General features: G+C 46.4%; 1 protein-coding gene across 6 annotated transcripts in view; it reads left to right on the forward strand.

Moving 5' to 3' along the window:
• Positions 1-24,830, forward strand: part of RNF8 (ring finger protein 8) — a 39,554-nt gene that overhangs the window by 12,177 nt on the left and 2,547 nt on the right. For 3 of the 6 annotated variants that reach the window (XM_054722212.1, XM_028161192.2, XM_054722210.1), the window contains exons 3-8: positions 7,083-7,823; positions 10,343-10,405; positions 13,613-13,702; positions 15,714-15,821; positions 17,910-18,114; positions 23,833-23,996. In XM_054722212.1, the coding sequence (XP_054578187.1) occupies positions 7,083-7,823; positions 10,343-10,405; positions 13,613-13,702; positions 15,714-15,821; positions 17,910-18,114; positions 23,833-23,972 (1,347 nt within the window). In that variant the 3' untranslated portion in view covers positions 23,973-23,996. The remainder of the gene's footprint in view (positions 1-7,082; positions 7,824-10,342; positions 10,406-13,612; positions 13,703-15,713; positions 15,822-17,909; positions 18,115-23,832; positions 23,997-24,830) is intronic. The other 3 variants (XM_008152026.3, XM_054722211.1, XM_028161194.2) reach the window with 3 other exon arrangements.

The following is a 24,830-nucleotide window of genomic DNA, read 5'->3' on the forward strand; positions in this document are numbered from 1 at the left end:
TGTGTTGAAGGAGAGGCTGTATAAATGCTAAGTAAATTGGTTCAGCACTCTTGGCAAGACACTGTGAGAAAAGAAATTGGCACTGAAAAGGGGACCTTAGAGATGATATGGATCTGAGGCCCAGAGAGAAATTGATTTGCTCAAGGCCTTCTACATAACTGGTTGAGTGAATAAGCCAGGGCTCAAACTCAAATAAGTCTCTCACTATGCCCCATTGTCAAATACTAGTGAAGGACACAGCAGTTTGCTATCCTGGCTGCGTGATTTAAAATAATCATAACTATGCATATCTATGACATAGCTGCAAAGTTTTAAAGTCCCTGCAGTAGCTTATATCAAAACTTAATCCTTAGGGAAAGATGTTTTTCTTATCAGAGTTGGGTATTTGAGTAATGGAGTTACAGTATTATAGAGATGGTTGTCTGCTGCTTCTTTCCTTGATGATGTACGACACAGATGTGTTCCATTTATGGGATAGCGGATTTTGAGGGGTTGGGAAGCCACCAGCTGACTGACTTGAGTGTTCCTTGACAACCTCAGGGACATAGAGGCAGCCTGTGACAGCAACAGATACGGCAGTGCTCCCGGGTTGCTCTCCGGTTTGCTCTGTACCCTTCTTCTAGGGCTGTTTTCATAAGTCTCCTCTCTCAAGTCTCAGAGAGAAGACAGAGGGAAGGTGGGCGCCTGATTCTTCCAAGTGTTTCCTGGTTTAAGCCTCTTAGCTTTGATGCAGTTGGTGAGGTAACTGAGTTATGAAAAAAAGCAATGACTGGTTGTTTTTGATGGAGCAACTCTTACCAGTAAGCCCCTCCCCCCCTTTTTTTTCTCTCTTAACAGATGCTCCTTTTCTTTTGGCACGGAGCCTTATCAGCCTTCTCCTGATGAAGGATTTGAATTTTAGGTGCAGGATATTATTGTTATATCTCAAATCTTTTGCCTAGTCTTTTTAAGAGGTAGATATTACTAGTAATTCAAAACTCAGAACTACATTCTATCTTCAAAAAATGATCTCTCTTATATGCTGGAATGGCCAGACAGGGAAAGCTTAAGTACAGGTACAAAAATTGCAACAATATCAATTCTAGTTTAAAATTAAGTTAGAAAAAAAACAACCTTGGAGGACTGCTTATTTTGCCTATGAAACATGTGGATGGTTGTAGTTATATAAATTTCAGTTAATTTAGTAGCTCTTCAGACAGTTCATCCTATCTATTGGTATCCAGCTGTTTCAGAAAATTTGTGGTTTCAAAGTCACAATCTGAAATGCTTTGGTGGGTTTGCTTATCTCTGGTCCTAGAGACTCAGACATATCGTTTGAGCCTTTCCCATTCTTCCCCTCCTATCACTTTGCTGTTTACCTGCTACTTGGTGATTTCCGCTTTGGTCCTTCTGTAGGTTCTGGCATTTAAAGTCTCCGGTGAGTTATTCTGTGTGAACACGCCTTGCTGCTTGGTCTTCCAGCAGCTAGAGCAGTGGTTCTCAACCCTGTTTTCAGTTGTGTCCTTACCTGGGTACTTCACAAAAAAATACTGGTATCACATCAAAATTACGAACTTCTGTTCATCAAAAGACACCATTAGGAGAGTAAAGACAAGCTCAGAGTGGAAGATACTTGCTACACATAACTGACGAAGGACTTATAATTGGATATTTACAGGACTCCAAATCGTTAAGAAAAAGAAAAATAACCCATTTTTATAAATGGACAGGAGCCAGACACTTCACAAAATATTGTATCCAAATGTTCAACATCCATCAAAACTTGTTCAGCCTCATTCATGATCAGGGAAATGCAAATTAAAACCAGGATGGAATAGCACTACACACCCACCAGAATGGCTAAAATTAATACTGAATGTGCCAGGTATTGGCAAGGATGTGGAGCAGAAGTTGTCTGGGTAGAAGTGTAAGTTGGTACAACTATTTTGGAAAGTTATTTGGCATTATTTATTAAAGTTGTACTTATATATACCCCTTGACAGTATATTTAGTCATAGGGAAATAGCCCAGATGTCCATCGACAGCATAGTGGAGAAATAAACTATGGAATGTTCTTACAATGAAACACTATACTGTAATGAATGTGAATGAACTGCTGCTATATCCAACAACACAGATAAATCTCACAGGCACAGGATGAGTGAAAGAAGACAGACAGCGCGGGCACTGGGCCGGTGGGGGCTTGCCCAGGGTGGGAATGGCTGGGGGAGGGGGTCAACTGGGGAAAAAGAAGACATATGTACAACTTTAGACAATAATAAAAAAGGAGAAGACAGACACCAAAGAATATATATTATGTAATGGCATTTATTTAATGTCAAAACCAGAAAAATTAATGTGTGATGTTACGCCAGTCTAATAGTCACCTGATGGGGGTAGGAGGAGACTTCGTGACTAGAGAAGGCAAAAGGAGGATTCTGGGATGCTGATAAATGTGGGTTAGGGTATTTTTGTTTGTTTTTTAACTTTGTGGTATTTACACTGAGATGTTCACATTGTGGTTAGTCACCTAATTGTACATTTCTTATTTGTGCACTTTTATGGTTGTATGTTATGTTTCAGTGAAGCATTAAAAATATTGACTGATACACACCAATTGGAATTGCTGAAATAAAACAATACCAAGTGCTGGTGAGCCTGGAATCGTAAGCATTGCATGTGTGAATACAAAATGGTACTGTCACTCTGAAAAATAGTCTGGCAGTTTCCTGCAGCTAAACATACACTTACCCAGTGATTCTGTTTCTTGCTATTTACCCTAAATTAATGAAAACTTAATGTTCTCAAAGAAACTTGTGTGTGAATGTTTGTAGTAGCTTTATTTAATTATCAAAAACTTGGGGAAAACAACTAGGGAATGGATAAACAAACTTGTACACCCATATCTGGAATACTAGTCAGCAATTAAAAATACCAAACTATTGTTAATGCAACAACGTTGGCAAGTCTCAAAGTCATTGTGCTAAGTGAAAGAAGCCAGGCTCAAAAAGGGTATATACAGTGTGATTCCATTTATACAACATTATGGAAAAGTTAAATCTACGTAGGTAGGGCAGAGAACAGATGAGTAGTTGCCTAGGAGTTGGGGAGGGGTTGGCTGGAAAGGGTACTGTGACATGATCCAATTATAGACTAGATGCATCCTATATAATAAAAGGCTAATATGCAAATTGTCTCCTCAACCAGGAGTTCAACCAGGGGATGGGGCCAGCCTGCCAACCGCCCTCGGCCCCCCCTCCCCCACCCGGCCCGCCCCCAATCAGCCCCAATCAGGGCGGGCCGACTGGACCCCACCCATGCATGAATTCATGCACTGGGCCTCTAGTCCTACCTAATAATAGAGTAATATGCAAATTTACTGTACCTTCGCTACACCCACAAAGCCACGCCCACCAGGAAACCTTTGCAGGGACGCTGGGTGTGGCTGAGCCCAAGGCCGGGAAAACCTGGGGCGGAGGCTTTCCCGGCCTTGGGCACCAGCGGGGAGCCTGCATGGATCGCAGGCAACCACGGGGGTCGGCTCCTATGATCCGTAGCAGGGAGGCTGGGGTGCAGCAGAGCCAAGGCCGCCCAAGCCCCGACCCTGAAAGAAAGCAGAAGGTGGTGGCCACAGCCAAGGCCTGGGTCCCCGGTGCCGTCAGAAAACTGGTGCAGGCAGCCAGGTGAATGAAGGTCTATTGCACGAATCTTCGTGCAAACAGGCTGCTAGTTTGTATATAAACCTGATGCCTAGTTCCAGCCTCAGACTGTTAACTCAGTCTGAGGGCGAGACTCAGGTATTGCTATTGGTTTCAAACTTTTCCAGTTGATTTCACTGAGTAGTCAGGGTTGAGAATCGCTGAGCTACATAAGTCTTCTGGAAAACTCCAGGAGAACATTGCCTTTTGACTTTAGGTTTCACTGTCTTCAACAGCTGACTAAAAACACTGGACAGAGGTTGAGCATCAGGTGAAGTAATTATTGTATAGGGGGGTGTGCTGTCCCACCTTTTCCCACTGATGGCGAAGAGACATTAGGCAGGCTGTTGTTATCACTTTGCTGCTGCTGACATTGTTCAAACTGGTGATTATGAAAACAATAAGAAAGGCTTGAACAGAGTTTGATTTATTTAAACCATTATATTTGAGATTATATTCTGGGCAGTACTTTATTGTTCTTATGTAGCCATGGTATTTTCATCCTTTTCTGTAGTCACCTTGTGAATAGACCTGACTCAGGGCCGTGGTCCCAATTATACCACTAGGTGTCACCAGGAAGTGATGAATGGGTAAACATAGAAGCATCTGAAGATAAAATGTGATGGGGAAATGTGAGAGCTTATTTTCCAGGCCTAAAGGGCTCTGAAGGAGGCACCTTAATGCAGAGGATCTAGTGGAGGGCTGCAATAATTGTTGAAAGTTTTCCCCAGCTTTTTAGGGATTCCCTGTTCTCTCTAGTTTAGGCTGCTTCTGTGACTTTTCTTTATTTAACCTTATCTTTGCCTTTGAGGTTTTTCTAAAATGTCTGTACCTTGGCATTAGGTGGCCTTCTGTGTCATATTACTTTTCCTGAAACCTTTTTCCTAAGTATAATCTATTCTGATATAAAACTTTTTAAATTTAAATTATTTATTGTTGAAAGTATTACAGCCCTAACCGGTTTGGCTCAGTGGATAGAGTGTCGGCCTGCAGACTCAAGGGTCCCAGGTTCGATTCCAGTCAAAGGGCATGTACCTTGGTTGCGGGCACATCCCCAGTAGGGGGTGTGCAGGAGGCAGCTGGTTGATGTTTCTCTCTCATCGATGTTTCTAACTCTCTATCTCTCTCCCTTCCTCTCTGTAAAAAATCAATAAAATATTTTTAAAAAAGAGAAAGTATTACATACGTCTCCTTTTTCCCCCCATTTACCTCTCCCCAGCTGCTCCCGCCCCCTCTCCCCCGATATAAAACTTTTAAAATAAATTCTTCTGACCTCCATTCCCCTCCTGTGTTATTTTCTCACATGTTTTCAGCAGAACTCATCAGTCCTCATAGTTTCTGAAGCTGAATATGAATAGAAAGGTTGGGAGAAGGTTAGCCAGATAAGCCAGGTTAGACCCAAGGCAGTGGGTTAAAGCTGGTCTTTCTGTATATATGTATATACTAGAGGCCCGGTGCACGAAATTCATACACTTGTCGGGGGGGGGGGAGGGGTCCCCTCAGTCCAGCCTATGCCCTCTCACAGTCCGGGAGTCCTTGGGGGATGTCCAACTGACGGCTTAGGCCCGCTTCCCCTGGGGAGCGAGCCTAAGCCATCATTCGGACATCCTTAGTGCTGCGGCGGAGGCGTGAGAGGCTCCCGCCATCGCGGCTGCGCTCGGCAGCCATGAGCCGGCTTCTGGCTGAGTGGTGCTCCCCCTGTGGAAGTGCACTGACCACCAGGGGGCAGCTCTTGCGTTGAGCGTCTGCCCCTGGTGGTCAGTGTGCATCACAGCGACTGGTTGTTCCGCCGTTCGGTCAATTTGTGTATTAGCCTTTTAATTATACAGGATAGCTATGCTCTGCTTTCTCTCCCTCTTTCTGCTTGAGCCAAATAATATAAAGCCAGAAACAAGGGTCTAATATCAGAACAGAGCTGAGATCCGATCTCTATTGCCCTTCATCCTCTGTACCTTGTGGTCAAGCCCCCATATCTCATATTTGGGTTAAACAGGTAATTGTTGTAGCTAAAAGTAGGTAGCTGTAGTTACCAACACAAACATAAATCTTAGTACCAGTTCAGCTGTGGGCTTCATCTCTGGCCTGTCCCCCAAAGTTAAGTCCTCGATATGGGTTAAAATGCCCACTTGTTTCTTTAAACTCTAAATTCTGCATTCCCATTTGGCATCTCTTAGCTAAGCCAGCTTCACATAATATCCCATTGCATTTATAGGCTGTGCTTTTATGTGCCCTTGTGTTTTGCTGTCTACTATCAGCTGCTAAACATTTTCATGTCTTCCAATTTTGCTCTCTGTATATTTACCTTGCAGGATGCTGAGCATAGAATTGAAATGATGGTTGATAAATCAAGCCATATCATAGTAATAGTAGAGAGCACTTATATAATGCTTACCATGTGCCAGACACGTCTCTAACTATATTACATATGTTATCTCATTAAATCCACACAAACACCATGAGGGAGAGACTATTATTATTTTCTGTTTTATAGACGTGGTAACTGAGGCATAGAGAGGTTAAGAAACTTGCCCAAGTCCCACAGTTGGTAAGTGATGGAGCCAGATCACAAACTTGGGCAGTCTGACGCCAGGGTCCATGCTCTTAACTCTGAACTATGATTTAGTTATAACCATAAAGCATTTATATATGAGTCACTGTGCTAAATGTTTTACATGTATTTTCTCACTTATTCCTCACAGCAATCATATGAGATAGGTACTGTACCAGCCCTTTGTTACAGACAAACTGTTTAAATTGCCGAAGGCCCTGCAGCTAATAAGCCCTGTAGGTTAAGAGCCCAGATCTCTCTGAGTCCAGAGCTCCAGCTCCTCACCACTCTGCCCATGGACCTCTCGTGCTGTTAAGCGGATCAGATCTCACCTGCGGTTTGACCCCAGGACAAGTGTTGGCACTCTTTTTTTTTTTTTTTTTATGTGTACTGGAAAGTGCTCTGCTCACTCCCCAGTGTGTTCCGGGGGCACATGCAGAGACGGGGCTTGCTTGGCTTTCCTGGTCAAGACTATCCTTTTGAGCTTTATCATTAGATGCCACTTTCTTTACGCATAGCCGTTTTTTCAGTCCTGGGTCAATAGGAGCTATTAAATTTCATTTTCTTTCAATGCTACTGCATTTATTTGAGTAATTCATCTACTAGTAATAAGGGATTCCCGCCTGTTACACAGGCCGTTCTCTATGGAGGCATGAATGTGAAATACAGGTAAAAAGCCCAAGTGCTGTTTGAAGAATGCTGTTTCTAAGGATGGTGGTTTATGAACCTTTCTTTTCCATTTGTTCTCAAGGGTTTTCCTTCTGAAAAGGCTGAAGGTTTTGTAGCAGCAGGGGAGACATTCCATTAAGAGGAGGAAAATCATGAAGCTTATTTTGTCTTTCTTTCCCTTTTCCCAGAGTCTGAATGGCGTGTGGCTGAACAGAGTACGTCTAGCGCCTTTAGAGGAGTATTCTCTCCATACGGGAGACCGCGTTCAGCTTGGGGTGCCTCTGGAAAATAAGGAGAGTGCAGAGTATGAATATGAAGTTACTGAAGAGGACTGGGAGAAGATGTATCCGTATCTTGCCCCAACGAATGATCAGATATTGGGGAAAAACAAGGGCTTGAGAACTAAAAGAAAATGTAGTTTGGATGAATTAGAGGGTCCTGAAGCTGAAGGCCCCTCACACTTGAAATTCAAAATGAGTAAAGTGTCTTGTGAACCTGGTCAACCACTGAAGTCACGCGGGAAAGGTGAAATGGCCAATGGACCCTCTGAACATTTGGAACCTCAGGTGACTTCTCTCGAGCCACGTGAGAACACCACAGGGGCTCATGTTTTCTCTGGCCCCACCAAAGTCCTGGCGCTGCATCATAACAAGCAGAAAGCCTCAAACCCGTCAGTATCTCAGAGCCGCTTAGAGCTGTTCAAGGTGACCATGTCTAGGATTCTGAAGCTCAAAACACAGATGCAGGAAAAGCAAGTAGCTGTTCTGAATGAGAAGAAGCAGACCCAAAAAGGGGACTCAAAGAATATTGTGCAAATGGAGCAGGAACTGCAGGATTTACAGTCTCAGCTTTGTGCAGAGCAGGCCCAGCAGCAGGCCAGAGTGGAGCAGCTAGAGAAGACTTTCGAGGAAGAGCAGCAGCATCTCCAGGTACCACACGGGAGGGAAGGGCACGAGTGCCTCTCAGGGTGGGCAGGCCTTGGTGAGCCTCTGGATCAGGGACCTAATGCTGAGCGCCAGGGACAGTAGATGGAATGGGAACAGAAAACTTCGAGGTAAGAGAAGGGGGTGAGTCAGAGGTTAAGGCTTCAGTATGATCAGGTCAAGAACCAGAGCCGGGTGCCAAGATGGGGTAAGGTGACTGGCAGAGCCAGCCCCAGGTTGTAACTGATCTCAGGATGTAAAGATGAGGCATTTCAGAACTGAGGTAAATTCAGGGGGTTGGATGAAGGTTCAACATGCCACAAACCACAGTACTCTCCATTTAAACCAATAGCTGTCCTCATGAGTTTTGTGTGTTTTGTTTTGTTTTTGTTTTTTGTTTTTTTGCTCTGTAATCAAAGCCAAATCAGCCCCAAGACAGGCATAGGCCAATTGGTTACTCTGCCCTTGATGTACCTGTTAGCTTGTTAGCTCTGTACCGAACCTAGGAAGTGGGAGGCAAAAAATGCTTTCTTTCCATCCTGAGCAGCCAGCGTGGGAGGAAACAGGTCCACCATGATGCAGTTGTTGGGTTGAATGATAAGCCACCTTCCACAGTGCCTTTAGCAAGGAGGTAAAATAAAGACTCTCTTAGCTGTGTCAAGATAAGGTCAAATGTGTCAGCCCCAGTCATTTTCTTAAATGACAAGCTGTTACAAAAAGCTTCTAGGCTAGAGCTGGTCCTTGCTCAAAACATCAGTTCCACGGGTTTACTCCCACCTACTTGCTCAGGTAATAGTGAATGTCAAGACTTCTCCACTGTTGACTAGAACTAAGACCAGTGAGGGTTGCTGTGAATAAGCTTTTATCTCTTGTTTACTTTGTTCAGGGCAAGGAACAACCAGTAGTGTTCTCTCATTTCTGAACAATTGATCAGTTTCATTCTAATCTCTCGTCCCCTAGAACCAGTAGATTAGCTCAGGCCATGGATTAACTAGGTCTTTCCGAGGGGACACACTGCTATGAGTACCTTTTTGCAGCCTGGACTAAGTTCTTGAAATTGACAGAGGGAGGTTTATCTCTACATATGTGCTATGTGCCGCCATTCCTGCAGCAGAACTCTCTGTAAGGCAGTGGTTCTCAACCTTCCTAATGCCGCGACCCTTTAATACAGTTCCTCATGTTGTGGTGAGCCCCAACCACAAAATTATTTTCGTTGCTACTTCATAACTGTAATTTTGCTACTGTTGTGAATCGTAATGTAAATATCTGTGTTTTCCGATAGTCTTAGGCGACCCTGCTAGCGGGTCTCAACCTGTGGATCACGATCCACAGGTTGAGAACCGCTGCTGTAGAGCCTAAGACCATCAGAAAACACAAATATTTACATTACAATTCATTAACAGTAGCAAAATTACAGTTATGAAGTAGCAACGAAAATAATTTTATGGTTGGGGCTCACCACAACATGAGGAACTGTATTAAAGGGTCGCGGCATTAGAAAGGTTGAGAACCACTGCTTTAAGGGCTCATGTGTTCAGGAATTGAGTGACTGTTAATATTTGTGGCTGTTCTGGCATGTTTGAAGGAATAGCTGTGAAGTCTTTTTCATACCAAAATGGTAAAGAAAAGCCAAAGGACTTGTTAAGAAAATTTCTCAAGGTAGGAGAAGCTCACATATAAATGGCTCATAGTATCTAGTCCTTTATTTATTGGTTGGATTTCCCTCTGCCACAAGCCCTAGGGATTTATTCTACCCCGATTATTTGTTCAGAAGCTCATTTAACCCTTCCTGCTTCACACAGATGCTTTCTTTTCTTTTAAGCACCCATGTTGCCTGGTACTCTGCTTGGGTTCAAGTGGTTATAAAGATGCTTAATAAATGTGTCATACCTATAAAATAATCATAACAGTTTAAGTCAGTATATTTAAATTAGAGAATAATTTTAAGTTGGCATATTATATGGATAGATAATTCTTTAAGGAGGGAAGGGCCCAGAGGTTCTGTGGAAGGTGCTGGTCATAGGGTAATGATGATGTGGAGGGCACCCTGTCGAGGGGGTGGCGGAGGAAATACAGCCTAAGTTCAGGCAAGGGAGGAGGAGCCGTTCAAGGCTGGAAGTGGTAGAGACTCAGTGTGAGAGATGGAGGTGCCCGAATCAAGGGGAGGAACCTATGAGTGCTGGCCTGGGCATGGTGCTTAGATAGTAGGCAACTCAGAAGCTTTCCGTTAACATCCTTTGGGGAGTCACCACATTTGTGGGAAATTAATCCAGAGTAGTTTCTCCAGAACAGCCTGAGTGGTGGTTTAAAGTGACAGCCCTGAGGCGAGCAGTGTTTAAGCAGTTAACTCTTCTTAGATCCCTTGCTGCCGACAGCTTGAGTAAAATGGGAAATTTTCCACCTGCTTCCTGCCCCCTGTTGCTTCCAGATGCTCATGCTAGCTGGTCTGCTCTGCTTGCTGCTGGATTTTGTTGCTTGTTTCCCTCTCTGCCAGGAAACCTTCCATTTTGTTTTTGGTTTTGCAGGGTTTGGAGAAAGAGCAAGGAGAAGAGGACCTGAAGCAACAGCTGGCCCAGGCTCTGCAGGAGGTAACTTAGCTCTTGCCATTGTGGGCTGTGGAGTGGGGGCAGCCAGGCTTCTCATGGCCACTGGCTGCCTCTGCTGCTTAGCGCACACCTCTGCGGCACCTCCACTCTAAATAGAGCAGGTGACAGCTGCTCACACCATCAGGTCGGAGACTGGAGCCTCACAGACATGCCAGACCTCAGCATGAAAACTCACATCTTCATCTGAGCAGAAGCTGCTCTGGTGAAGGTGGAATGGAGCCTGTAGCAATTGGGAGGCTCTGGGGAAGTGCTGCACCTCCAGGAAGGTGAGGACAGCAGAGGGGAATCGTGAGCCATGCCTTGGCCACCACCAAGGCCTGCAAGGCCTCCATTCTGTCACCGATCCCGAGCTGAAGCTGTCCAGAATCCATTTGAGAATGTTCCAATTAAGCATTTTAGGTCAGGTCGAGAATGTGCAATTTAACAGTCAGCAAAACATACTGATTTACTGAAAAGGCAGGGCTCACAGGAATAAAATTCTAAAAGATAGCTTGTATTTTATTTTATTTAACTTGATTACTTTTCTCATCTGATTATTTTTATCAATTTTTTTGCATCTTTAAAATCTGTTTTGTCTTCTATGTGTTAAAAGTAGTAATCTGTTGCAAGTTTAGTCGGGTTAGTGGATGGTTCGTCTCCTTGAGAAAAGTGAGTGATCACATTAGAGTTTGTTTAGGATAATTGATCCTTACAGCTCTTTTATTGCACGCCTACCTCCAGCCTTCTTGCAGTGCTAACAGTCACATGCTATTAAAAGCTTGGGAGGTGCCTGCCTTGATTCCTTGAGAGGTGCACAAACAGCTTTGGGAAGGACTAGGTGAAAATTCAATTTGCTTGGAATTTTATTTTCTAAGTTTGTTTATTTTCTAGGGTGAAAGGGTAGGCATGCTTCCCATGTAGAGGATTATTAAGTTAATATTCAGATACTGTTTTGAACTTGACTGGAAAAGAGTAAGGTTCTGCTGCTTGGAAATCCCTGAGGGATCACTGCATACTCCGCACCCACAACTCCTCACCCTCTCCTGAGACAGACAGGAAAACACTGTCATTCAGCTTGAGGTGCCGGGCCAGTCTCCACTCATTAGCCTCAAATGGGGTGCTTCTAGGTCATGGTTTTACGCCAGCAAGCCCGGGGGATATAGCTCTCTCTCAACTGAAACATGTTGGTTTTTCTGGAACTGCTCTTTTTCATTTACCAGATCATTATAACAACTGGGTTTACATAAAGGTTTACAACTTTTCTGAATGCTTTCCTATCTGTTACTAGTGGCCCGGTGCACGAATTTCGTGCATGGGGAGTGGGGGGTGTCCCTCAGCCTGGCCTGCACCCTCTCCAATCTGGGACCCCTTGGGGAATGCCTGACTGCCGGCATCAGGCCTAAACCAGCAGTCAGACATCCCTCTCGAAATCCGGGACCACTGGCTCCTAACCGCTCACCTGCCTGCCTGCCTGATCTCCCCTAACTACTCTGCCTGCCGGCCTGATCACTCCCAACTTCACCTCCTCCCCGCCAGCCTGATCGCCCCCAACTGCTCCCCACTGCTGGCATGCTCGCTCCCAATGGACCCCCCCCCCCACTGGCCTGATCACCCCCAACTGCCCTCTCCTCCTGGCCTCATTGCCCCTAACCGCCTCTGCCTCCGCCCCCGCCCCCACCACCATGGCTTTGTTCGGAAGGATATCCGAAAGGTCTCCTGGAAGGTCTCCTGGTCTAATTAGCATATTACTCTTTTATTAGTATAGATAGAGGCCTGGTGCATGGGTGAGGGCTGGCTGGTCTGCCCTGAATGGGGTCCCAGATCAGGGTGGGGTTCCCCTTGGGGGGGCGGGGCCGGCCTGGGTGAGGGGCCTAGGGTGGTTTGTGCAGGCTGGCTACACCCCCATCAGGGTGGGGGACCCCACTGGGGGTGGTGCCAGCTTGAGCGAGGAGCTGGGGCAGTTTGCAGGCCAGCCATGCCCTCATGGGGTGGGGGTCCCCGCTGGGGGGCGTGGCCAGCCCTGGGCGAGGGCTGAGGGCTGTTTTCCAGCTGGCCACATACCCTTTGGGGTGGGGGTCCCCGCTGGGGGGCGTGGCCAGCCTGGGCGAGGGGCTGAGGGGCGTTTTCAGGATGGCCATGCCCCCGTCGGGATGAGGGTCCCCGCTGGGGGGCATGGCCAGCCTGGGTGAGGGGCTGAGGGCCATTTGGGGGCGGTTTGCAGGCTGGCCAAGCCACCGGCTTTGTCCGGAAGGACGTTTGGAAGGTCTTCTGGTCTAATTAGCATATTACCTTATTATTATTATTATTATTAACACCGATATGGAAGAGGTACCTGTTTTTCTATTTTATAGATGAGAGAGTTACAGCACATCTAATTAGTGGTCAAAATGAACGAATACCCAGGCCTTCTGATATAACTGCTTTTCTCAGGCGATCACACATTTTAAAGTTTCTTTCTTGAGTAATATCTTTTTAGAAATACTTACCTTTACTTCACCTTTTCAAAAAAGGATGGTGAGGTACTATTTAAAGATAAGCTACACTTAAGCACAGGGAGTTCAGAAATTAGGTTTCATAGAAGTGGAACCACTTGGCACTCATCTAGGCAGTTAGTCCCCATGAACAAGCTGTTAACCCTTGGGCACGCCAGGATCCAGAAAATGCAGGCAGGGTTTAGGCAGGACTGTCTTGTGCGGGAGTAGTGTGTGATATGTAGAATAAATAGGTTAAAGGCCTTTTTAATTTCAATGAAAATGAAATCCCCGAATCCCATTTCTCCCTGATTATTTCTTAAAAGCCCACTCCCAGTGCTGGGTAGCCTCAGAGTTACTTATTAGTTCTTGAGCGTTGGTTTTTAGAATCACTTGGACGGCTTTTATAAAAACGCACATTCTGGGCCCCCAGCAACATCTGCAGAATCAGACTCCCTGGAAGGCAGTTCCTCAGTTGATCTGGACGGCCACCGAGACTGGGCTGTTTCCAGAGGGATTAATAGGTTTCATGGCCTCCCTCCTGTTTATTCCCTTCCCCCCAAAAAAAAGCAGCAGGTAAGTGTCCTGAAGGAACAAAGGCATTAATTTGTAATTGCCAGTCCATCGATCTCTTGAACTAACGCCACTGACAGAGGGGGAGGGGGGTAGCTGTGTGTGTGGCTAAAAGGAGGGATGCAGTGGAGCTCGTCTTGAGTGTGTATCTGCTATGCTTCTGCAGCATCAGGCTCTAATGGAAGAGCTAAACCGCAGCAAGAAGGACTTTGAAGCCATCATTCAAGCCAAGAACAAAGAATTGGAGCAGACCAAGGTACTAGAAAGAAGATGAAGGTTTAGAATTTGGTTAGTATGTGCAACTCAGCATTTTCAACAGTGCAAGGGTTGCTATGGTGAATGGTGAGAGAAGAGAGTATGTGGCTTTTCCCAGCCTCAGGGGAAATAATCTGTAAAATTACTCGGGCCTATAGAACGTTCTGCCTGTAAGACAACGTCTGTTTCCTTCCCTCATTCAGAAGCGAAATGCCGCGGATAAGACACACTTGCTGCAGTCTAATCCATTGTCTAGGGTAGATGCTCCCTCAGTGTGTCCCACTGACACAGGCTAAGGGGTGTTGTAATCAAAGTTAAAAGGAGTTCATCCTCATGCATTTATGTAATTATTTCCCACATCAAATCAGTAGAACTCTTAAGTTCGGGGTTATTAACTCAGGTGCCCACCGAGGTCAGACTGGTAATAGAAGTGAGTAGTGGCCTGTGAGGACGAGGCGCACGGGAAAGGAGCCTTCACCTCCACCCCAAAGAACAACTCTGCTGCAGCCAGTTGTTGCCATCCAGAAATGCGAGCCCAGGGTTGTCAGATCTGTTTTCCACAGAAAAGGGAAATCCAAATGTTCACATAAAATATCCTAATTTTAAAGTATTGGCAACAAGTTCAGTTTTTTGTTTTGTTTTTTAATGGCCAAACTAAACCAATCTGTAGGCTGGATCCAGTCCACAGGCCATCAGTTTGCAACCTCTGACCCCAAATTACTGCCTGAGCCCGTCTGCATCTCGCAGCCTGCGCCTCCTCACAGACAGCCCCGGAGCAGAGCACAGACAGGAGGAGACTCTCTTCACTTGCCTTATCCTCTGTTAAAATCACAGAGTACCTTCTTTCCCAACCTCCAAGAAACCAACCATCTTTTTAAACCCAGAATTCATAAGTGTTCAGGGAACTTGACTCTAGTTAGAAATGGACCCAGACCTTCTTTCCTGTCGTAAGGAGTCTGACAGTCTTTGCTTTGATTAGAAGAGAAAACGAAAGATGAAATATGAGCCTGGCCAGTGTAACTCAGTGGTTGAGTGTCAACCTGTGAACCAGAAGGTCACGGTTCGATTTCCCATCAGGGCACATGCCCAGGTTAGGGGCTCCATTCCCAGTAGAGGGTGTGCAGGAGGCAGTCAATTGATATTGTTTCTCTCTGGATGTTTCTATCTTCCTTTCCCTTCCTCTCTCTGAAATCAGTAAAAATTATATATGTATATTAAAAACAAAAAGATGACAAATGAATCAATTATATTCCCTGAATGTCATTTCCTCTCTCCCTCCGGGGCTCCTGATACTTTCTTTTTGGGGGATGAGGTGCTAACTTAAATAAATGACGCTTCAAGGGCACACACCTAGGATGCTCCCTAAAAAGATTGTCCACGGCGGTTTGACCTCTTGCGGAAAGCATGGGGAAATTGCCCTGCAGGCCTTGCAGGAGTGGGAAGTGGCAAGCATAGAGCTTGGGGCCTGACACCCTTCCAGCCTCCAGGAAACATAGAGATTATCCCTATTTTATAGAAGAGGCAGCTATACAGAGCACAAGGGACCTTATACACTAATTCAAACTTCTGCCTCTATGGACTATTCTTTATGTCTTCTGTTTTGTCCAGTGAGTTTTCATTTTGGGGGATAATTTTTATTATATCCCCTCTGAACTGCAGTTCACTGTGGGATTCTAAATGTCTCATTCTGGCCTTGGGTGTTGGTGGGGTTAGTATACTGCCTTCCGTTTTTCTCATTTGGTTAATGTAGGGAAGGAGACAGAAACTACAATACAAATACTGAAAAATCGGAGAGAGGAAAGAAAGGAAGACAGTGCCCCCTATTAGAAACCAGTTCTGAGAAAGAGTGCTCCCTGGGAAATGCTTTGTTCTCTGTGTTGCTCTGCCAGGATGAATTTTTAATTTAGAATCCTTCTGGATCCCACTCCGGATGATTAGCTCTGCTCCCTGTCCTGTTTTGCATTCTCGTTGGTCCTCCCGAATGACGGGCAGGTTGGGTTGTGTCTTTGCAGGAAGAGAAGGAGAAGGTGCAAGCACAGAAGGAGGAAGTTCTTAGCCACATGAACGACGTGCTAGAGAACGAGCTCCAGTGTATTATCTGTTCAGAATACTTTATTGAGGTAATTATGAACAGTGGCTCCCTCGCGCCTGTCACTCTCCCGACCCTGGGAGCTCAGCTGCACAGGCTGCTGCTGCCATAGGGAAACATTCGGAAGAGCTTTTTCTTGTGGGAACTTCTTGTAGCTGACTTCAAAGTGATGTCTAGAGGTGGCCACTTCTCATTTGTTTTTGTAGTCTTCTTTAACTTTCCTGTCCCTTTTCCTATTTCCTTTGTTCTTGAGTATTTACTTGATATAATCAATATTTTTAACTGCAATACAGCCTTTCTCTCACTTGTTGGGGAGAAAACAGAGCCACGTGGCATTAGTTTTTGAAGAATCAGAATAAAGCTGCTCAATAAAGTTACTCCTCACTATGAATGGGCGTGGTACTGAGAGTGGGCATGCGGCACAGCCTTTAAACGGGGCGGTCATGTCATTGATGTCCGGGCCCTGGGAACTCAGCACACGTGGAACATGTTTCAGGGACTCCGAGGCCTTGTGAAAATGGAACAGCTCTCTCCTACGTTACCAATAGTTACCTGTCATATTTTTGCACAGACTCTTATTTTCGCATATTGTACCATTTGTGACCAGTTCATCTTATACCACAAGTTTAAAATCAAGTTTTTAAATGACAGTGCTTTTCAGCTTCCTTTACAGAGGAAGTCACATACGGCACCGCTTCCTTTTTTCTGGTGGTCTTTATGAGGTTGAGTCTACTAGCCCCCTAAACACTCTTCTGAGCAGACCTGTTTCTTTTGCTCTGGATCCACTTTGACTTCGGGTCATAAATTTCCCCATAATTTCTAGTCATTTGATTCGGGTTTACAGAGTCTACCAGGGGAAGACAGGAAAGGGGCCTTGGAACAGGGGGTGGGTTAGCCAACCTGGGGCTTCTGCACAGACAAACCAGACTGGCACCGTGGCCTGTGTTTTGTGTCCTGCATATTGCCTGACATTTTCTACTGGTCACCTCTTAAAGCCAGTGTTGGAAAGAGGTTTCCTTTTAATCAGACAGCTTTTAGTGCTGTTTATAAGAATTTACCTCCTGTAGTAAACAGATTGTCTCCTAGTTGGCCTTTGGAACATACATTATTTCTGTGTCATTTGTCACTGCCATCCTAAAAGCAGGATGAAGACTTTTGAGCCTCAGAAAAGTTGGGTCTTAGGAGACATACATAAACAGGAGCAATGAAGATAATGGTTTATATTCTTGGGAATGAAAAGCACGGCAGAAATGGGACCACTGGTCTGCTCAGCGGAACCCCTCACATGACAGAGCTCCTCTGCTTCCTCCCTTTTCACAGGCTCAGTCACTCAGGCTCAGGCACTGGCAGGGAGCCCATTACAATTTTTCCATTCCCCCCTTTTTCTTCAGTTTTTTTAGTTGCCTTTTACATGTATTTTACTTTTTTAGTTTCTTTTGAATAGAGAGGACTCCTCCTACCATCCTATATACCGAATTTTCTGTGTGTATTCACTCCCCTTCCTATATTAAATTTGAGGTTCTAATTCCCCATTAGCAAGACACATATTTGTTTTCCATAAGAGAATTAGTGATGTTCTTGGACCAAACATTCACTCGCTTACTAGTCCCTCCGGTGTCCAATGATATTTGTTTGCAAGGTAGCTAACCCATGTTGGCAGTGGCCTAAGTTGGTGGCACCAGACAGACAGCCTCCTGGGGCCTGAGTCTATGAATTTAACTTTTGAGAAAGAAAATAAATCATCTAACTTGTAGCTTAAAATTTCCCATCCCCTGCCCAGCCAGGGTTGCTCAGTGGTTGAGGTCAACCCATGCACCAAGAGGTCACTGATTCAATTCCCAGTCAAGGTACATGCCCTGGTTGTGGGCTCAATTCCCAATAGGAGGCAGCCTATCAATGTTGATGTTTTTCTCTCTCTCTCCCTTCCTTTCTCTATAAAATCAATAAAAACATTTTAAACATTTTCCAGCCCCCACAATGGTTCTGGTACCTTTTTGTAAGCTCTCTAGAAAAGATTATGGTTAAAAACCCACTTGGTCTTGCTTAGCTTTGAGATCACACCCACCCTGGGAAAGTTAACCTGACAGTTCTGATGTGTGTGTTCACATTCCCATTGCAGGCTGTCACCTTGAACTGTGCCCACAGTTTCTGCTCCTATTGTATCAATGAATGGATGAAGAGGAAGGTAGAATGTCCCATTTGTCGGAAGGACATCAAGTCCAAAACCCCCTCCCTGGTTCTGGACAATTGCATTAGTAAAATGGTAGATAATCTGAGTTCGGAAGTAAAAGAACGACGAACTGACTTAATTAAGAGACGAAAAGGTAAGTGGTTATGTACAAGGTGAGTGCCCTCAATGAAGCACTTACTGGTTGGGGAAGAGAGTCAGATGAAGAAGATGTGGAAGAAGGGGACAAGTAAAGGAGTTAGAGATAATGTGTGAGAAAGAGTTGAAGTAGCATTCACTCCCTTATTTGAGCACCGGGAAAGGGGGGGCTTAGTGTATGTGCCTTGGTTATGGGGGTAAAAGATGTGATTAGAAACAGATGGTCAGTCATTTTGCTGTATTGGTCACTAGATGGTGCTGTTGTTCAAGACAGTTTAGTTCTGTCCAGGTGTAAAAACCCTTGGGTTGGGTATACAGTCAATTATAAATCAGACGTGTACAAGTCAGAGATTCACAACTTGAATGCCTGAAGGAAACACATATACAGGTTCTCTCTGTGATAGTCACAGCTTAATTACACAAATTGGGCATAATGTTAAACCAGAGGCAGATAAGTTTAAGCCTGCCATGTTATCATTGAGGGTGCTAATATGTTTACCAGCAAGTCTCCGAGTTGGAGGGAATTTGGTAAAGAGATTGGGGAAGGGATGGGTGAATTTCCCTAACGAACCAGGCTTCCATCGTGGACTCCTGCTTATTTAACGAGTGACCTCATCACCCCTGCTGCCTGCTCTGCTGAGGGTTGCAGAGCTGCTCTGCTTACGACTTGAATGGCCTTTGGCAAAAGGATATGTCCTGGGGCAAAGCACCAGGAACTTAATGGATAAGAAGTTGGTTGTTGTGCAGTGATGAGTGCATAGAAGCAGGGTGGACTTGATCATCACTAAGTCCCTTTAATAATCTAGTGTAGCACTGCCTCATGAGAAAGCTGCAGAGCCTACGTGCTGTGATACCAATTGGCTGCACATAAAGGCCTATCAGAGAAGAGTCAGGAGTTTGCTGCCATTCCAGGTACTTCCCACCACCTGGCCATGGGAATCCATATTGATGTGTACCTTTGGATGTACCTTTCCCTAAGTTCAGAGAAGCTGAAGCAATAGGATCTTCCGTCCACTGCTTCCTTTCTCCTAGCCCTCCAGCAGATAGCAGCCACTTTGAGTAGGGCCAGGAATCTGATGCTGATTTGCAAGCAGCTGTGGCATGAGACACCCTCAGGGGTCAGCTACAGCAGAGGCAGCGAGCCTGTCAGAGTGCGCAGGGGCGGGGGGGGGGGGGGGGGGGGGGGGGTGCGCTGTGCTGAACAGGAGTGTTCTTGAGCCTGTTAACTCAAGGAAAATATTCTGTCCTGTGCCCCGTTTAAAGCCCCTAGAAATTGTGTTTTACCTCCCAGGAGCCATTGATTCTGGCAGAATCCCATCGTTCCTCCTCTCCACCTCCCTCCTCCCATAAGCATGTACAGGAACACTGTACTACAGGCCAGGATACAATGGTCACTGAGGCACCGTCTGTGGGGGAGGTAGAGAGGGACGCAGGTAGTATGACAAATTCTACAACAGGGCGCTAGGAAACTGCCGAGAAGAGGCACTCACGTCGGCCTGGGCAGGTGGAGTGCGGGAGGAGCTTCACGGAAGAAGTGCCTTTTGAATGAGTTCAAGGTTCCCTAAGGGGCAGCTTCCCCAGCAAAGCACAGGTTTGAGAAGCAGTGTCTTGTTCCTAGCAGTGCCCCCTCATGTCCACACCAGGTGGAATGTCTTCGTGGTGCCGAGCAGCGGGTCCGCTGGGGCGTTGCGAGTGCCTTCTGTTTGCTTTCCTCTTTCCTTTGGGTGGGAGCAGGGACCTGGGCACCCAGAGCTGACCAGGCCCAGCCTTTGAGCTGAAGTGTGCTGGGACTGTCAGCAGGGGGAGACACCAAAGTACTTTCTTCGTCCAGCCCATTGAGTAGGTTTCTTCTCGAAAGTTCAAGCTCAGTGGATAGCTTCATGCAGCATTGGAAAGGGAAAGAATAGCCAACTCCCTTTTCTCTCCAAAGGCTAAAGAGGGTATCTCTACCTTCTGGTAACCGCAGAGCTGCACCGGAAGCCGATCGGCCTCCCCTGGTGGCACGGCCGAGGCGGTTCTGGCAGCCGCCTGGGTTTCTGCAGTTATCACAGTGCGTGCAGCTGTGAGGCTTCCTCCAGAGACAGCGAAGCTCTGCGGCCTGGCTAGGGAACCGTGCCGAGCATCCGCAGCTCCGCCGGTCTGCGGTGTGGGATTTAGCGAAAGTCTCATTTCAGATACCAACCTTCCTTGCCAGCAGAAAGCTGGTTTAATCCCCAGTGCATGGGAACTTTAAAAAGGACCAAACTTAGGCTCTGGGAGCTCGGGTTGGCAAGCCTGTCATTGTCAAAGGGCTCTTTTCCTCCTGCAGGGGTGGCTCTCAGCACGAGTCCCGAGAGGGAGACCCGCCTCTCTGGCCCCGTGGGGCTCATCCCACCGAGAGCAGCCCCACCTAGGCCTCCCTGGCTGGTCCTTGTCTTCAAGTTCCATGTCCCTTGGGAGGCGCAGTGCCTCCTGACGGACGAGCCATTGGTCCCTTGGAAACTCCGGGTGGCCAGATGGTAGAGGAGAGAAAGAGAATATTGAAGCAAGGGTGCTCTGGAGCTGGGGCAGATCAGGAGCATCAGTAAGTGCTGGCGCGTGAGTAATTGTAACTGGCCCGGAAGCTGTTTACCCCCTGCGGAGGCTCCCTCCCCTGTTACTCCGCTCTCCAGTGTTTGTTGACGAGAGTGTTAACATTCCCGCTTTTAGCTTTCCCCAGCAGTTTCTCTGGGTTGGACTCAGAAAAGAAGAAAGCAAATTTTCTAGAAATAAAATCCTGTTGGTCCTTTAGGACAGTGATTTCCAGTCCAGGGGCTTTTTCAAACCACATTCCCCAGCTCCCTTGATACTATCATATTGAGCCGAGGCTAGTGAGAGTGCCATGGCCTTCAGGTGAGCTGAGGTGGGGAGAGGTTCATGAGCCACAGCTTTCCGGAATCCAGAGGTTGAGGGTCTCCAGGAAGATCTGCCCAGGTCACACCTCAGCCAGGTCAGACATGAGCCGCTTCCGGTAGCTAGCTGGAGGGTGGTCCAGGCATGGGACGCAGGAAACTGGCAATCTCTGAAGAGAGTGCCTGCCTGCCACCTGGCAGGCCGTCCCTGATATTGCCATCATCCCTTGCTGAAAGAGAGCCCAGTAAAGGTGTGTGTGGGGAATGGCAGAGTTGACTTCATCCAGAGAGAATACTTGTTGGCAAGTACTTTTAATCCACCCAGTCAGGAGGGTCTATGCATGAAGTCAGCATGCCTATCTGGCATAGGATGGTGTTTATCTAAGGGACATAGCTCTCAGCAAGGGTAGCATGGGGTGGGGTGTCCACCTGCATGCATCCAAATAGTGTATAACACTGGACTCTAAAAAGTTTGACTTAAGAAATTTATCTTTTGCAAAATTGTCATGGGGTAGAAAATCGGCAGGCTTATTTTTAGAAGTTTTTTTTTCTTTATAGTCCAGAACCACCCTCCATTTTTTGCCCCTCCTTTTATATATATTTTTCTAAATTGAGATTTTTTTATTCCTCTCCTGAGGATATATTTTTATTGACTTTTAGAGAGAGAGGAACAGTGGGGGGGTGGAGAGGGAGAAAGGGGAGAGAGAGAGAAAGAGAGAGAGAGAGGAACATTGATCGGTTGCTTCTGTATGTGCCCTGATGGAGATTGAATCCACAGCTAGGTATGTGCCCTGACCAGAATCAAACCCGAAACCTTTTGGTATTCGGGACGATGCTCCATCAAACTGAGCCACCTAGCCAGGGCTTTTTTCTTCTTTTTTTTTATTGTTGACACTATTACAAATGTCCTCATTTACCCCCCTCTACCCAGCCCCCACACCCTCTTCCCTCTGGCCAGAACCACACTGTTGTCTGGGTCTGTGGGTTATGCATATATGTTTCTGGCTAATCCTTTCATCTTCTTTCATCTAGCTCCCCACTCCCCTCTGACAGCTGTCTGATGTTCCATGTATCCATGCTTGTGGTCTATTTTGTTTGTCAGTTTATTTTGTTCATAAGGTTCCACATGTAAGTGAGATCGTATGGTATTTGTCTTTCTCTGACTGGCTTATTTCACTTAGCATAATACTCTCCAGGTCCCTCCATGCTGTCTCAAAGGATAACAGATCCTTCTTTTTTATGGCTGTGTAGTATTCCATTGCATAAAAGTACTATAGCTTTTTGGGTTTTTGTTGTTGTTGTTGTTTTAAAATATATTTTATTGATTTTTTACCGAGAGGAAGGGAGAGGGAGAGAGAGTTAGAAACATTGATGAGAGAGAAACATCGATCAGCTGCCTCCTGCACACACCCCCGCCCCTTACTGGGGATGTGCCCGCAACCAAGGTACATGCCCTTGACTGGAATCGAACCTAGGACCCTTGAGTCCGCAGGCCGACGCTCTATCCACTGAGCCAAACCGGTTAGGGCAGTACTATAGCTTTTTGATGTACTCATCTGCTGATGGTCACTTGGACTGTTTCTAGATCGTGGCCATTGTAAACAATGCTGCTATGAAGCATATATTCTTTCTGATTAGTGTTTTGGGATTCTTAGAATATATTTCCAAAGTGGATCACTAGGTCAAAACGCAGTTCCATTTTTAACTTTTTAAGGAAATGCCATAGTGTTTTCCACAGTGGCTGCAGCAGTCTGCATTCCCTTTTCTCCACATCCTTGCCAGCACTTGTTGTTTGTTGATATATTGATGGTAGCCATTCTAACAGGTGTGAGGTGATACCTCATTGTTGTTTTAATTTGCATTTCTCTGATGATCAGTGACTTTGAGCATTTTTTTTTCATGTCTCTTGGCCATTTGTACATCCTCTTTTGGAAAAGTGTCTATTCAGTCCATTTGCCCATTTTTTAAATTAGGTTGTTTGTCTTTCTGGTGTTGAGTTGTATATGTCCTTTATATATTTTGGAGATTAACCTCTTATCAAATGTATTATTGGTGAGTACAATGGGTTCCTTTTTCATCTTGTTGATGGTTTCTTTTGCTGCCCTCCTTTTTTCCTTCCCTTCTCCTCCTCTTTTGTCTCCTGTTGTTCTTCCTTTCCTTGTCCCTTAAGTGGTGCCTGCTTCGTTGCCCTTATTGGCATCTCAGATTGCACAGTTGAGGCCCTGCTGGCTTGGCTCAGTGGTTGAGCATAGACCTATGAACCGGGAGGTCACGGTTCAATTCCCAGTCAGAGCACACACCCGGGTTGCAGGCTTGATCCTCAGTGTGGGGTGTGCAGGAGGCAGCTGATAATGATTCTTTCTCATCATAGATGCTTCTATCTCTCTCTCTCTCTCTTCCTTCCTCTCTGAAATCAATAAAAATATTTTTTTAAAAGATTGCACAGGTGGAAGGGACAAGGGCAGCATGGGAACTGTTCACCCAGTGACGCAGGTACTGTGATCTTAGAAGTCAGCTTCTAAGATATGAATTGGAATAATGGAGTAGCCATCAGAGTCTCCGAGCCTCGCATTTCTCGTTGACTCTGTAGTCCTTGAGGTTTCTGGATGGTCTCCTTCCATCTGGAGGTAAAGCCTGTTCTGACTAGTGCTCTGTGGTGGAGTGTCTTCTCCTTCACCAGAAGCTGCCACCTCACCGCAGGCCCCGGACAAGCTTTCACAGCTTAGGGGTTGTGCCTTCCTACAATGATGATCTCTCGGGGCACCCCAAATGCGTACATGGCTGGGTTTGAGGGAGAGACCAGGCTGGAGAAGAGACCAGGCTGACCTTTGCTTACCTGCCTGCAGAGTCAGGAACTCTGGTGAGCACCGCCCACCAGCACCACCACCACCACCACCACCACCACGTTGTACTGAGGGCGAGACCAGTGCTTGCTGGCCAAGGCTTGCCCAGCAGCCGGAGAGAAGGGCCCAGGGGAGGAACCTGAGCGCACGCGAGAGCTTCAGGAGAAGTAAGTGAGCAGCTCCGGTCGGCGGGGGTCCAGCAGGAGGGACTTCCCTCACGTGTTGCTGTTTTCCGCAGCAGAAGTTCCTCCTGGCTTTTTTGGTTTTGTTTTCTGTAACGATAAAACAGTTCTTTTGGCTCCCTAAAAAATGGATCCTCTCTTCCCGCTAACGTGCACCTTTAAATTGGCTTTTCAGACAGACTTGCAGGAGCCTCTTACTGTGGGAGACCGTTGTGTGAATGTAGCGCAGTGTCACTACCCAAAGCTGCTCCTCCGGGAGGGGGGGGGGGGGGGGGCGGGGTTCCTTAGTCCCGGCACTTACGGCGAGCAGCGCCGAGTATTTTTAGAGCAAGCTCAGATAAGTGGGTGTTCTAGATGTCCATGACCCGTCATGGAAACCGTTTCCTCCTGTCCTTCCCCCACAGAACCCCGTAGGATTAGGTCCATCACCACTGAGGCATCTGCATCAGCTGCACTCTCTCCTGTCCAGGGGCCTGTTGCTGTGGCTCCTGTTTCTGGCCAGGGCTCCTGCTTGAACAGCCTCCTGCTTTTCTACCCCGGAGAGTTTGGACCTTTTTTTTTTTTTTACTTTTGGCCCATGAAACCTGAACCAGAACCAACCCCAAAGAATCTGCTCTTCGCTTCCTTCCCCTGGGCCTTTCCTCTTCCTTAGTACCTATTGTCAGGCGCTGGAAGGAAAGTGGGCGGGCACTGCAGCCTGCCCTCGTGGAGCGGAGCTTTCAGTCCGATGCAGGGCCTGGCCGGTTGTAGTAACGCCACAAGAGAGATGAATGGTGCTAGGCAGAGGCCCAGGGACGGCAGAGAAGTGAAGGGAAGTGG

The sequence above is a fragment of the Eptesicus fuscus genome, chromosome 10 (assembly GCF_027574615.1).
Source record: "Eptesicus fuscus isolate TK198812 chromosome 10, DD_ASM_mEF_20220401, whole genome shotgun sequence".
NCBI classification, from domain to species: Eukaryota; Metazoa; Chordata; class Mammalia; order Chiroptera; family Vespertilionidae; genus Eptesicus; species Eptesicus fuscus.